Source organism: Pseudonaja textilis, chromosome 1 (genome assembly GCF_049901715.1).
Source record: "Pseudonaja textilis isolate UNSWEBS1 chromosome 1, rPseTex1.2, whole genome shotgun sequence".
Taxonomy (NCBI): domain Eukaryota; kingdom Metazoa; phylum Chordata; class Lepidosauria; order Squamata; family Elapidae; genus Pseudonaja; species Pseudonaja textilis.
This window is the reverse complement of record NC_141990.1, coordinates 234,064,500-234,078,192: the sequence shown is the minus strand read 5'-3', so window position 1 is coordinate 234,078,192 and position 13,693 is coordinate 234,064,500. Positions and strand designations below refer to the sequence as shown.

Sequence of the window (13,693 nt, the reverse complement as noted above, 5' to 3'; positions counted from 1 at the left end):
AGCATGAATTTCTAATATTTTTGAAGGAGAAAGTACAGATAGTTCTTAACTTACAACTATTCATTTAGAAATCATTTGAAGTTACAACAGTGCTGGAGAAAGTAACTTATGACCAGTCCTTGAACTTATAACTGTTGCAGCCATAATCATGTGTTCAAAATTTGGGCACTTAGCAACCAACATGGGTCATGAGGTTGCCAATTGGCTTCCATCAAGCAGTCAAAAGGGAAACTGGATTTGCTTAACAACGCTGTGATCCCCTTACCAACAGTAGTGATTTGCTTAGAACAGAAAGATCATAAAATCATCTGGGACAAGTGTCTTGCTTAGCAATGGAACTTCTGGTCACAATTGTAATCGTAAGTTGAGGACTATGCATATGATATGGACACAAACCATTTGCTTATATTCCTGACCTTTTATTCAGTAAAGTGCCCAAACCGTGCCAAAGATGCTCACTTTGTGGACCCGGTCATGAGACTGTAGGTGCCAGGCTAATCAAAGCCTAAATGGAAGACTGGGAACAACCCTCCATCCATTGGTGTTGAACCACCCATTGGTGTTGAACCATCACCCTCAAAGCCCTTACATTAAAAAAAACTCTCCACACTTCAGTTTTGATCTCAACTTATAGTGGGATCTTCACTACAGAAAGCCAGCTGCTGTATCCTCTGCCAGTCCTGGATAAATCTCAAGATTAGACCAGAGGAAACTGATATAGTGACTGGACCATATTCTGAAGCTACACAAAATACATGATGGAGATTAGGCACAATACTTACCTGAGCCCTTTCTGGCCAGCTGTCATAAACAAGACACCCAAAGAGTCAGTATCTTTACTGAATGAATTTATTGTTTTTGAACTAAAGTTGTTCACAGTTATTTAACAAGGGATACATCAGAAGGTTCCTCTTTGTCCTTTGGAACTGTTAAATAATATCAGATTGTGTCCATGAGTGAGTGTGTGTGCATGTGTATGCATGTTTCATCCAAGTACAAAATAGGAAGGATAACAAGAGGTATTGCTTTCATTTATTCTTATTTCTTGTGTAAATGATCTCCTTCCTTTGTGTACTATATGGGCTATTATTATTATTATTATTATTTATTATTATTATTATTTGAAATCCCAGCCTTTTGTAGAGGTACAAGTTAACAGAAGTCTTAAAAGCTATACATAAAGGAAGAAAAACCAGGGAAACGGACTGAGGGTGGTGGAAGAGAAGCTTTGGAGAGAATGAAGGAGAAAATGGAGGCAGAAAAGACAACAGAAGCAAGAGAGAATAATTTACAGCAATATCATGCAATTAAAACTGCCTCCAAACCTCTGCATTCTCACCTCCCTCTATCCCCAGCCACCACCCTACTAAGGTCTAACATGCACATAGCAATAGAAGAGAAAAAGTTAAGATTAGGAGAACCAAACCAAACCACAACGAAAAACACCTTCCACTTTTGTGGATCTTTTTCAAAATATTGGGCTTTTTTTCTTCAAACCTATATACAGGAAAAACAGGTCCAATAAGGGCAGAATGAACCAGGACAAACATAGAAATAAAAATAATTGGAAAGAAACACAAACAGTGAAAGAGAAATCTAATATTAACATCAAAAAAATATTGCAGTTTAACACACACACTTACAGGAACCCAAACAATAGCAATTGAAGATAATAAGGGGATTGAATACTAACTCTACATTTAAAACATACTGGATTTTAGAATTTTGTCATCTTTTTTGCCTGTCGTTTATGGTATTTTAAAAATCTTCCTCTCCAGCTATACTTGGAGAGAGAGTAAGAGAGCAGGAGAGAGAGACATCAAATGAAAAAGAAGAAAAGGAGCATTGGTGAGAGGAACAAGTTGTGTTTTTGTTGAAATTCCAACCCCCCCAAATAAATACAAATCAATGTCACCTCTATTCAGTAATGAAAGCAGAAGATATATCTAACATCTTAAAATTTTAAATATATATATATATATTTATATTTATATATATGCATTGTAAATAATAACCAAGACCTAATAATAACTTAACTACACAGAAAATCCAGCCCACTCATCCTTCTTCAAAAACAAAGAAAAAAACAACCCCAAAACAAATATAAAAATATCTTGCAATACTTTTAAAAGTTTACAGTAGCTTTGTGTTGAACTCATCCATAGTGCTATCTCCTCCATGTTTTGTTCAAATGAACTATGTACCAGTGGTTATACACACAGGCACGCACAAAGGAAAAAGGGGAAAATCCATTTCTCATCTCATAGTCTTCTTTTGCATTAAAAGAAACAAACCCAAACGTACATACACAACCCAAATAAATAAACAAAACCAGCAAATAAATAATAATACTGATATATCAATGCAGCACTAATGACACCATAATTGCATCCAGATGTGTGATGTAGCAGATAATTCAGCCGGCCGAAGGGAAATTCCAATGTGGAAGGAAAGGTCTGAGAGAGCAGGTTGAGAAGAGAAGAAGTCCTAACAGTGGTGGCGATGACGGTGAAGGTGGTAGCCAGAGCAGAGCTTGGCAGCAGGTGAGGCTGTGCCCCCAAATTGGATCCTTGTCCTTTGTCCTTGTTGCTGATAGAAGTCTTTCCCTAAGCTTCAATGTCCATGTTTGCTTGTCTGTTTCCTTATATTTTGGTTTCCCTCAAGTTTATGGCTGCCTCTCCAGCCATTTGAAAAAACAAAACCGATTTGAGATTACAAAAACACAATTTGAAAAACAATTCGGATGGAAAGAGAGAGAGGAGGGGTCATTCTTATAAAAATCATAGTATGGAATGAGAACAATATGCCACCCTATTCCCTATCCTCCTCCCCCCCTCCCCCGAGTCTAGCTTCGCCAGAAGGAAAGGATGCGGTCACAGCCAACGATGGTTTCCAGGAATTCCAACTGTGACAGGTTGCAATGTCTCAGCCGTTCTTCACACAGAGCACCAAAAGAAAATTGTGTGTTGAGGGCAAATGGAATGGAGGAGACCCATTTCCTGCAGTGGGAGACAGGAGGCTGGAAGTTCCCCTTCCCCCCGCCCCCAAACCAGTCCGTGGACAGTCTTACATCATTGGCCTTCCGTGAACAAGCATTCGCGGAGCACAGAAGGTGAAGATGTTGGCTGACATGTTAACTTTTCGGGATAATTCCTGGTAGTAGATTGGAAACAAGCGGTGGTATCAGAAACACAAGAGAGAACACAGGAATATAATGGGGATGGTTGAATCAGAAGCGGGGATGTGTTACGGTGAGAGGAAGGAGTTATTGCAAGGAAAGTACTGGGAGGAGGAAACAAAACCCAAACAAACAGGATTTGCCAAAATGGGTTTGTCAATTGTTGCTTTTTTTCCCCTTTTATATGTCTGTGTGAGTGTCTATGTGCATGTGTGTGTGTGCATTATTTGTATAGGTATCATATAAATCTATATATGTATATGTGTGGATTATATATATTTACATGTGCATGTATATATATATATAATTTTTAAATATATATATATATGTATGTATATATATATATATATACACACATTGTTTTTCCATACAAAATTTTACTATAGACAGTTTTGTCCTATGGTAGCACTATTATATACACCCATCTAGTTTAGAGGCTAAAGAATATTCATTCATTTGAGGAGCTTTTCTTCACTTTTCTAGGCGATTTTATTGGATTGACTTAATCCCCCCCCCCCCAGTGTATTTATTTAAGGTTGGTCTTGTAAGCCGAGTGATGAGGCCATCTTTGCCTTCTCTTTGCCAGCGGGGAACTTAGTGTCTCCTCTAGACCCATAGTCATTTTTATCGGAATCGCTCCGCTTGCTGTTTGTGCTATGCTTGGTTGGCGTGCCGGGGGGATGGCTCACCTGCCCGTTCTTCTCGTCTGAAAAAAGTTGTTTAATTACGTCAAAGAAGTTACTCAATGGGCTGCCTGGGTATACAAAACAGAGGAGACAAAAACAAAAAGAAAACAAAAGAAAGCAGAGAGAGAGAGAGAGAGAGAATGAGAGAGAGAGAGAGATAAAGGGAAGAGGAAGAGAACAAACAAACAAATGAACAATGGGGTTTTAAACAAGAAGAACATGATGAGCGGTCCAGAGCCACGTGCATGGGTGTGTGTGGAGGATGAAGACAATGAGTAAAAAAGGAAGAGCATCAGGAAGGGAGCACCGACTAAGCGTATGGAAACCCTGGAGCAAGAAAGGCCCCGTTGGCTAGCTGGAATCCTGCCTTGTTCAGCAAGTACAGAATATTTATCCAGCAAAGCTATTGCAAGCCATTATGCAGCAGAATATCACAATATATCACGATGGGCTTGTATGCAATTCTCCCTGAAATCAACCTAGCTGAAGGGAGTCATGAATAATACTTAGCTGTGGATCCTACGCATGCTGACAAGGAATTCTATTCCATTGAATTCAAGGAACCTTACATGCAGGCAAGTGTGCTCAAAATAACTTAATTATCTATGTTAATTTAATCATTAATTTCAAGGAGTGGAGATCCGTGTGCACAAAGGAGGAACGTACAAATCTGGTTCTCCTTTGAAATGAATTTTGCACCACTTGTAAAAACCAAAAAATGCATTCCTATCCATTTTCTGTATGAGTGCTTTATTTCGTACTTTAATAATGCTACTGAACCTGATTTGCCAGTCTCTGTCACCTGCTGCAAACCAGATTCGTTCTTTAGATTTCATAGAATCCATATGCACCTGGCAAAATGCACAGGAATGAAGAAAATGAAACACACACCTACAGACACAATGCATTCTCGAACTACAGAGATGCTCTCCGCCTCTTCATTCATGACTAAGGCCCCAAATCTTAATGGCATGGTGGGTTGACTTGAGCAACCCAGACATGCCATTGTGGTGGTACAAGGTATCTGTCCCGGACATACAAAGCTGTATTCACTAGCAACCCTACCTTGAAAACCGATATGAAAAAGCTAAGACAAACTGGTTGATATCAGGACAGGACATAATCTGGAATTACCAGAGCTGCCGGCTAGGCAGGGAAGGGTTAAAAAAACATCCCAGAAGTGGGGCAGTGATAATATTTGTCTATGGTTATCAAGAAAAAAAAAAAAAACAGGCATGAAATCGCTAATAGCTAAGCTTGACTTAAAGAGGAGTTGCCTGTTTGACCTCAAAGGTTGATTCCCCTGAATGGTTGAAATTTGAGCAAAACACAGTTAGGAAAAGTTGGGTTTTGTTTGTAAGCTTTTAGGGCAATTCCATCCTTTGGGACAGCAATCAAGTATAAGTATATATATTTAATGTAGTTAGTAAAGTTTTGGATCCATGCTATCTCAAAAATCTGCACTTAAAGCAGGTCGCAGCTGCTATGGTGCCCAGCCACTTGCCTTGTCTTTGCTGAGGCAAGAAAGTGAAAAATACATATCCGATCACCCCTGCAACTTGGAGACGATGTAGCAACAGGGCATTGAATGAAATTTCTCACTGAGATGTCTTTGGAATCATTGATTTTTAGAAAAAATGCAACATTTAAATAAAGATCGGACAATATTATACTAGTGTAAAGCAATATTATACTAGTGTAAAGCAAATACAAGAAGATTCTCATTGCAAGGTATAGTATTTCATGAAAATTAATTCAACCAAAGAAACATCTATATTAATTTGTTATTATAAAAGTAACTCAAAAAAAAAATCAGGAAAATTTATTGTTTGACATTAATGCAACAGCAGGTGTTGTTGTTTTTTTTTAATACTTTTCCAAATAACTGTCTCTTGAGGCTTTATTTTTTGGGAGGTGTGTTTTAACAGATGCATGTGCATGGTTTCGTGCTGATTTACAGCAGGAATAAGTTAAAAATCATGTCATTATCTCATCTGTGAAATATAGTAAGCAGGTAAGCAAGTAAATAAATAATAATCTAGTTCATAACAAAGCAGCAGAAAATGACACAATGGAGACAATCCAGTAAGATGTTAACAGATTTCTCTTTTTCTGTGGAGCTAACTGCATATTCTATCTGGGTTACTTGCCCTTTTCAGATTTAGGTGGCTATTTCACAATACTGAAGTTCAACAGTACATTTTTACTGAAGAAGTCAAACAGCTACTGAAATAAATAAGAGACCAAAAGCAACGACATTAAGATATATTTTTGAGTATATGTCAAATAGGCATATAGTAATTTTGCTATTTTACAGGATATTAGTGGATATGTTCCTGGATGCATTTCATAAGCCAGCATATTTTCCTTTAGTTAATAAAACAGAACAAGGTGAAAAAAGAGTAACACAATTACAAAAAAAGAAAGCAATACAACAAAAGGATATAAGGACTATACATTTGTATATAGGGTATACCAAAAGTCAGACCCTATAGACCAATAGACAGTGTATAGGAAACCATCACATTAGAATTTCTGAATATCAGAAAAAAATGTCACTGAACTTAAAAAAACTCAAATGCCATGCAACGGACAAGTAAGACAGTGTCTTAAAGAAAATGGCTATTGATTTGAACACCGAATAAAACAGATATAATTGTTTTTGGTATACTCCATATGTTTTTGTTTACACAATAAATTAAAAAAGAGGGATTAATTTTATTGTAACCATCCATCCATAACCTACTTCTATAAGCAACATCTTCATAAATCTGAAATAACACCAGGTTTTTAATCTGCTGAATAACTGGGGTCATAAATTTGTCTTCCCAGTGTTCAAAACTAGACTCCTAGGAGACTAGGAATTTATTTAGGAGAACATGGAGAATCCACAGTGGAAATGGAATATATTTATTTATTGAAAAGATTTATATGGCTGCCGATCTTAAGCAACCTTGGGCAGCTTACAGCGACCATAAAATTCTTAGCTGTAGTTTTTAATGCAACCTGAATCACCTTAAACATTGATAAATGTTTGCATGTATTAAGACTAAACACTTGATTAGCTGGTTTCAGACGATAGGAAATTTCTCTAATACACTACAAAAATAGGCCAGAAGGCTAATTCCTACGATAAATGCCTACCTACCACATTCACCCTTTCCCCACAAACAACAATCAGATATATAAAGAATTGAAGAGGATGAGTATCATGAAAGCCTTATGTATAAAAGTGGTTATATAGCAGGAATAATAAATAAGGCATAGCAACTTTCTATATCTCAGAATAGCTTACTTGGGAACCTGCGTGGCTTTGGACCCTGTATCTTCATATGCAAAATAAAACCAATGAACAGAAAGTGGTGAAGTAAAACTGGTAAAACACTGTTAAGTATTGCTAGGAAAGGGAAGAGAATATTATACATTCCTAAATTTTCTAAGAAATGCATTCAGCAAAATCAAGGAGGAAAGGAAGTGCAGAAGAAGCATGGGAGAAAGCATGGACATTGAGCTCTGCCCACAGATCAAAGCAAAAGACAAGGGCAAACCAAAAAATGCAGGATATTTGCTTAGAGGCTTCAATGTAATGCTAATATTTTAATCTGGATAGAGGGTCTATATTTTCCTCTTTTTTGCTCTGTAATTTATCAATCCCATGTGAAGCTTTCAACAGTAAAGGTTCACCTTTACTGCGCCTACTGTGGTGACTTTAATTAGAGTGTCTAACTGATTCTGATAGAGCTTGTGAAATTTTGATGAAACAATGATCCAAGGGAGAGAGGAATGATTAAGGAGTCAGAGATGGCAGCCCTTCCATTTGAGTTCTCCACAGTACCTGAATTGAGAATAAAATAAGTCTTTTTAGAACTGGCCAGTTCAGGTTGCAGCAGTCACAATTATTGATATTAAATTAAATTAAAAAGTTAAGCAGGATCCGACTTGCTTAATACTTGGAAGAGAGGCCACTGAGAAATCTCAGAATGTGACAGTAAAATTGGAATTAAAGAAATATTTCAGAAGAAGGCTACAACAAGCCACTTTCATTGTTACCAAGGAAACAATATGGATATGCATATATAATTAAGAGGACCCGAGTTTAAATCAAATGAATCTCTACCTTATCTCCTTAGAAGTAAGTCAATCAGCTCAATCATATCCTGGCAGTTTGACAAACAATTAAAAAACAGATTTCTGCATGTTGTGGTTTTTTGAGGCAATGATTATTGGCTTAAAGGAATAGTAGACACTTCAAGTTCTGCAAATGAATTAATTTTACAGTTGGATACATATTGATTGCTCTTAAGTTTCAGTCATTTGGACATCTCATAGCAACTAGAGGGTTATAAGAGAAGTAATGTTAGTAGTAAGCAATAGCATGTTTTATTGCATTATACCACTGTTTAAATAAAGTTACCAGAACATGCATGAAAAGGACTGAATATTTTTATACCTTGGAATTACTCTGAGTATGATGCTTATGTAATTAAAATATTGATTAATCCTATGAAAAGGCTGGAGGTAGCAAGATTTTTTTTAACTCAAAGAAATGAGAAATGCCACCCAATTATAGGTCAGGAAGCAAATCCTTGAATATAAAAGAAGTAAATGAGAAAGACTTAACATCTGGATGAACTCAACAAATGTGGCATAAATAATGTCACCTTGTGGCAAGATGGGTGGCAAACAAGTTTAATAAATTTAATTTTAAAAAATCGTATTGATGAAAAGAAAGACCTTGCCATCCTATTAAAACGCTCTGTGAAACAAACAAACGAAAATCAGAATTTCCAAAGAATTAATGTAAAAATAGCTTCCAAATGAATTCCATAAGCACCTTCAGCTTTGTGATCATAGGAAGCCAGTAGAGTAGCATTAAAGTTTTTAAAATTAGCCTAAAAAGCCAATACAATTATGATCCTGATCAAGACCTAGAAGCTGTTTAGATTTCTATATTTTGATGCCTTATGCATGGTCGTATTAAGCACAATGACAATGAGTTTTCAATTGTAAAATACTGACGGTAGAAATGAGATCCTTATTATTATTATTCCCACGAAAAGAAACTGCCAAACTAATCAACCAAGCAAGCTCTGGGTTAAGATAAATCCTTAGTTCCAAACTTTTCCTTAGCAGTCCATTCCCCCCTCCATTCCTTCTCCAAGACTTGGGAAACAGTAAATAAACTCATCTTGGATATTTTAGAGCCTAAACTACATTACACAAAGCAATTGCCCATTAACAAAGCTAGTTTCTCTGCATTTCTCACATTAAATTTTTTGTCTTTAGTTGATGTCTTTGGAAAAGCCTGGTGTGGAAAGAGGCATAAAGAAGAGGCATAAAATGAAATTATTTAACATACTTCTCTAAAACCGTTATGAGCTTCTGCTGACAAACTTTCTGTCCCTCTTCAGTCCTTTATTTCAATTTCCTTCTCTCAGAATTCAGATATTCACTGTAATCATTGAGAAACATTATTCCATGTTGATATACAATTGGAAAACTCCACCCTGATAAGAAGCATGGTGTCTTTATTCATGTGAAGTTTGAGGCTGAACTAGGAAATCATCACAAAGGGCAGATAAAAATGTCTCAAGAAATTAAATAAGGTTATCTTCTCTGGAAAGAATAGCTTTATGGGAACTTTAATAATTCAGTAGTAGTAATTCAACAAAAAGTTGTCCTTTGTATAAAACAAAATTGGGCAAGACAAATTTTTGCCTTTAGAATATTGTAGTTTATTAAGGAAATAGTTTTCATATGCCTATGAAAGAAGCAAAGTAGAATTTCTATTTCTATATACAAAGCCACTATAGTATTATAAAAATCTCAGGAATAAAAAGACAAGTTCTACATTATGTCTTGCTTGTGGTTCTTCAAAAAAATAAGTTGACTTCCTGTTGGGGACAGAATGCTGAAACAGGTTTCTAGTATCTGATACAGCAAAGAGGTTCTGTATTTGCACATCCAGGACCAGTTGCCAACTGGTAGAACCAGTTTCTTACCTAGAAGTTGTCATCCCTTGAATGACTTTTCAATCACACTGCATCTGTGCAGTGCCCCATCTGGAGATTCCTAAAGCTTAGACTGATGGAAGTGCCTCCCTGCATTTCACACAACTCCTTTGAATCCCCTTCAGTTCCTGAGATCAACACAACTCATCCATATAAATCATAAAGCCAAATGAGTGAGAGAATGGGCTGTGTGAATGTTCACACACATGGATGATTAGCAAGTTTCTGACAGGGAAAAAGGTCTACTTCAGGGGTCTTCAAACTTGACAGTTGGACTTCAACTCCCAGAATTCCTCCTCCAGTCATGTTAGCTCAGGAATTCTGGAAGTTGAAATCCACAAGTCTTAAACTTGCCAAGTTTGAATATCCTTGTTATTCTTGTTACAAGGTGACCAAAGGATAGATTTTCCAAAGATTCATAGTTCATGAATTATTGAATGAATGCATGAAGGAAGGAATGAATATTACATACAAACAGATGTGCACACACACATAATGCTGGATTAAGGTAGATGTAATTACCTGGCATTGTTCCAGACAGGAAGTGACTTGGAAAAAAGGCTTCTGAAGCTACTGTTAATCCTGTAGAATGAATTTGGCACAGATGAGGACATGGCCATTTACTCAGCTCATAACAAAGCTTAATAGTTGGAATTATCCATCTGAAGGAACATGATAGCAATGTTCCAATATCTTTGTGGCAGCCCCAATATGAGGAGCTGCCACAAAGAAGAGGGAATCGGACTGTTTTCCAAAGCATCAGAATGCAAGAAAAGAAATAATGGATGGAAACGGAAACTAGTCAAGGAAAAAAACCAACCTAGAACTGAGAAGAAATTTCCTGACAGTGAGAACAAATTAACCAGTGGAAACAGAGGTTGTGAGTGTTTCATCACTGGAAGCTTTTAAGAAAAGATTGGACAGACATTTGTCTGAAATGGTATAGGGTTTTCTGCTTCAGCAGCGGGTTGGACTAGAAAACCTCCAATTCTATTTTTCTGGAGGAGAAAGTCTATAGGATTAAAACAGACTCTGGAAAGCCAAGAATAAGCAGGTGTCCTGTCTGAATGAAGCCATATGATTTAGGCGAAAGATAAGGATGCCATAGACACTAGGAAATGGAGCAATGTTTCCAAACTGGAACTGAAGTTTGTGGGGGGGGGGGTAGCAGATAATACTACATCTCAGTATAAATGAAAAGCAAAGACTAATGTGAAGAAAAAGATATATAGATAGCAAGGACTGTTTTATCCTTACAAAAACCAAGGGGGAGAATCTCTTTGGAAAGTTCTCTAGGTCAATGGAATCATGTCACAATTACAAAAAGTCTCCCCCCTCCCTCCCAAAAAGTCAGCAGTAGATATAGTTTCTTTTTAAGGTTTAACATAAAGAGAATGAGGAAGAGGATTCCATAGTAGAAGAGAATGGGAAGTTGGCGAATAGAAATACATTTACACCAAAGTTCTCAATGATTGGAAAAGAGAAATTTAGCTTTTGATGAGGGAAACAAGAAACGGCAAGAAGGTAAACTTTTATTGATGCCAGAGTTAACCCCCAATACTTCAAATTGAACAGAAGATCAGATAAATGATGGATGAGATGTTGCAAAAGGTCAAATCAATGGTTTTAAAAAAGGTCAAGAAAAAATGTTCATTTAGCTCTGCAGAAAACCTAATGAATAGCTTATAAGAAGCCAGTATTCATTTTTCTGCTTCATCCTAGACAATTGTGGAACTGAATCCTGTAACAAGTAAGATGGAGGAAACTAAAGTCTAGATCCAAACTGTTTTGGTAGATAGAAAATAGATAGTGAGAGTGGAAAGTAGATCAATAGATGTTCAGTAATTTGGTTTGGGAACAGAAGTACTTTCATTGGGCTAAATGAAATAGCAGGGTGAACAGTGTTTTCAGTGGTGGGATTCAGCTGTTCGCACCAGTTTGGGAGGACCAGTTGTTAACTTTCTGAGCAGTTTGGTGAACTGGTTGTTGGAAGAACTCATTAGGGCAGAGAAGCGGTTGTTAAATTATTTAAATCCCACCATTGCGTGTTTTTCAGGCCACCAAAGCATGACAAGTACTTTTATGTGGATTCTAGTTAGCACAGGGCTAAGTGGCTGTTGTTGAAGTTCATCATCAAAGGATATAATTTCTACTTGTGAATGGCTGTCTTAGTATGTTTGAGGTAGTTGGTTACTGGATATATTCACTATATTGAATCTGTATCATAAGTTCCAGAAGAGGGGTGATTTTGTCCATTTTGTTTATACATAAAATAATCACAGAAATGTATGGCTGTGAGAATAGCAAAGGAAGACTCAGAGTACCTTCTACAACAGGGATGTCAAACTCGCATCATCACAGCAGCATCATGTGATGCATTGTGACTTTTCCCCCTTTCAGTAAACCGGGCATGACTAGCATGTGACGCATCCGGCCTGAAGGCTGTGAGTTTGACAGCCCTGTTCTAGAACCTCAGCCTCCTTAATGTGACATAATGCCTAGTTGCCTCAGACGCAGAAAGCCTGAAAGTGAGCTATAAGCGCATTTATAAGTAAAGATGTAACTGGCAAATAAATGAATATGAGACCCTTGGAAATGTTCTGGATTCAGTCACCAGAAGAAATAGCTGTTCTACATCTGCATTTAAGAGATGGAATTGAGATTTCCTGCTTGTTGGTGCATGAGTAAACAACTAAAGCAGATTACAGTCACCATATAACCCAAGAGATGTAAGATTATATGGACCTTCTAGAGAAAGAAACTTGAATATACAGTAAGTATCTGAAATGTATGGAAAGGCACACTAAAGGACATTCAACTGAAGCCTCTCAGAATGCATGGAAGAGATTCTGGCCAAAGATTCTTAAATGGTAAAAAGTTCTCCATTGACTCTATAGAGACACATAATTTTCAGGTGTACCAAGTGAACAATGTATTCAAATAATTTATTTTCAAGTACTTCTTAATGCTAAACAATACTGTATAAGAGTTCTTGGAAATAATTGGGTTACTTGTTTTATTACCAACAAGTTTATGGTCAACAAGTTCTAAAGGGATAGAATCCTAAGAAAGCTTTTTTGAAATATATTTACAAGAAAGATGGAAGGAAAAAAAAATCACAAATTACACCAGTGGAAGCATATCTACCAAGACCTGAACTTTTGCAGAATTAGTTTTTAAAATATGAGATTTATTCAGTTTAACACAAAGGCCAATCTGTATCCCATCAGATATTGTAGGATTGCATTTCCCATCATTCATCACGAAGAGCCGTGCTGATTTGAAATATTAGGAATTGAAGCTAAATCCTGCTTACACTTTTGTAATCTCTTCCTTTCCAATCATGTTAATGCAAATATTAATTATCTTCTTGCTAATTATTCCAGCACTGGGGTGAGCATTCCAAAAAGTAGTGGTGGGGGAAAAAAGGAAAGCACAGTCACAGCCATGTGCTTTACCACTTAGTGACTGCTTCACTTAACAAGAGAGCTGCCAGCCCCAATTGTGGTTGCTAAATAAGGACTACCTGTTTCTGTGCTGGTGTTTGCCATAAACTGTATAAATGGAATGACAGGTACCACCAAGGAAAGATCTCTGAGTTTATAGCAAGAGCACTAGCAACAGCATTTAGACTTATTGTGATGATCGGGGTTTGGCACAATGGCAACACATAAGTAAGAAGAGTCCCTTTAATGCCTCCAACTTTGCCCCCGATGTCCAGGTTATGTTTGGCTGGAGAAAAAACTCTCCCAAGAACAGTCTTTAAGTGGAGGAAGTTCAGTCCGAAAACAAAGTACATACAAACTGTAAATAAAAAT

The 13,693-nt window shown here is 36.9% G+C and overlaps 1 protein-coding gene across 12 annotated transcripts in view; it reads right to left on the bottom strand.

Annotated features, from left to right (window-relative positions):
• Positions 1-831: 831 nt before the first annotated feature.
• The window catches only part of BRSK2 (BR serine/threonine kinase 2), a 460,906-nt gene continuing 448,044 nt past the window's right edge, over positions 832-13,693 (bottom strand). For 6 of the 12 annotated variants that reach the window (XM_087920981.1, XM_087920983.1, XM_087920984.1 and 3 more), the window contains one exon: positions 832-3,932. In XM_087920981.1, the coding sequence (XP_087777107.1) occupies positions 3,709-3,932 (224 nt within the window). In that variant the 3' untranslated portion in view covers positions 832-3,708. The remainder of the gene's footprint in view (positions 3,933-13,693) is intronic. The other 6 variants (XM_087920982.1, XM_087920986.1, XM_087920990.1 and 3 more) reach the window with 2 other exon arrangements.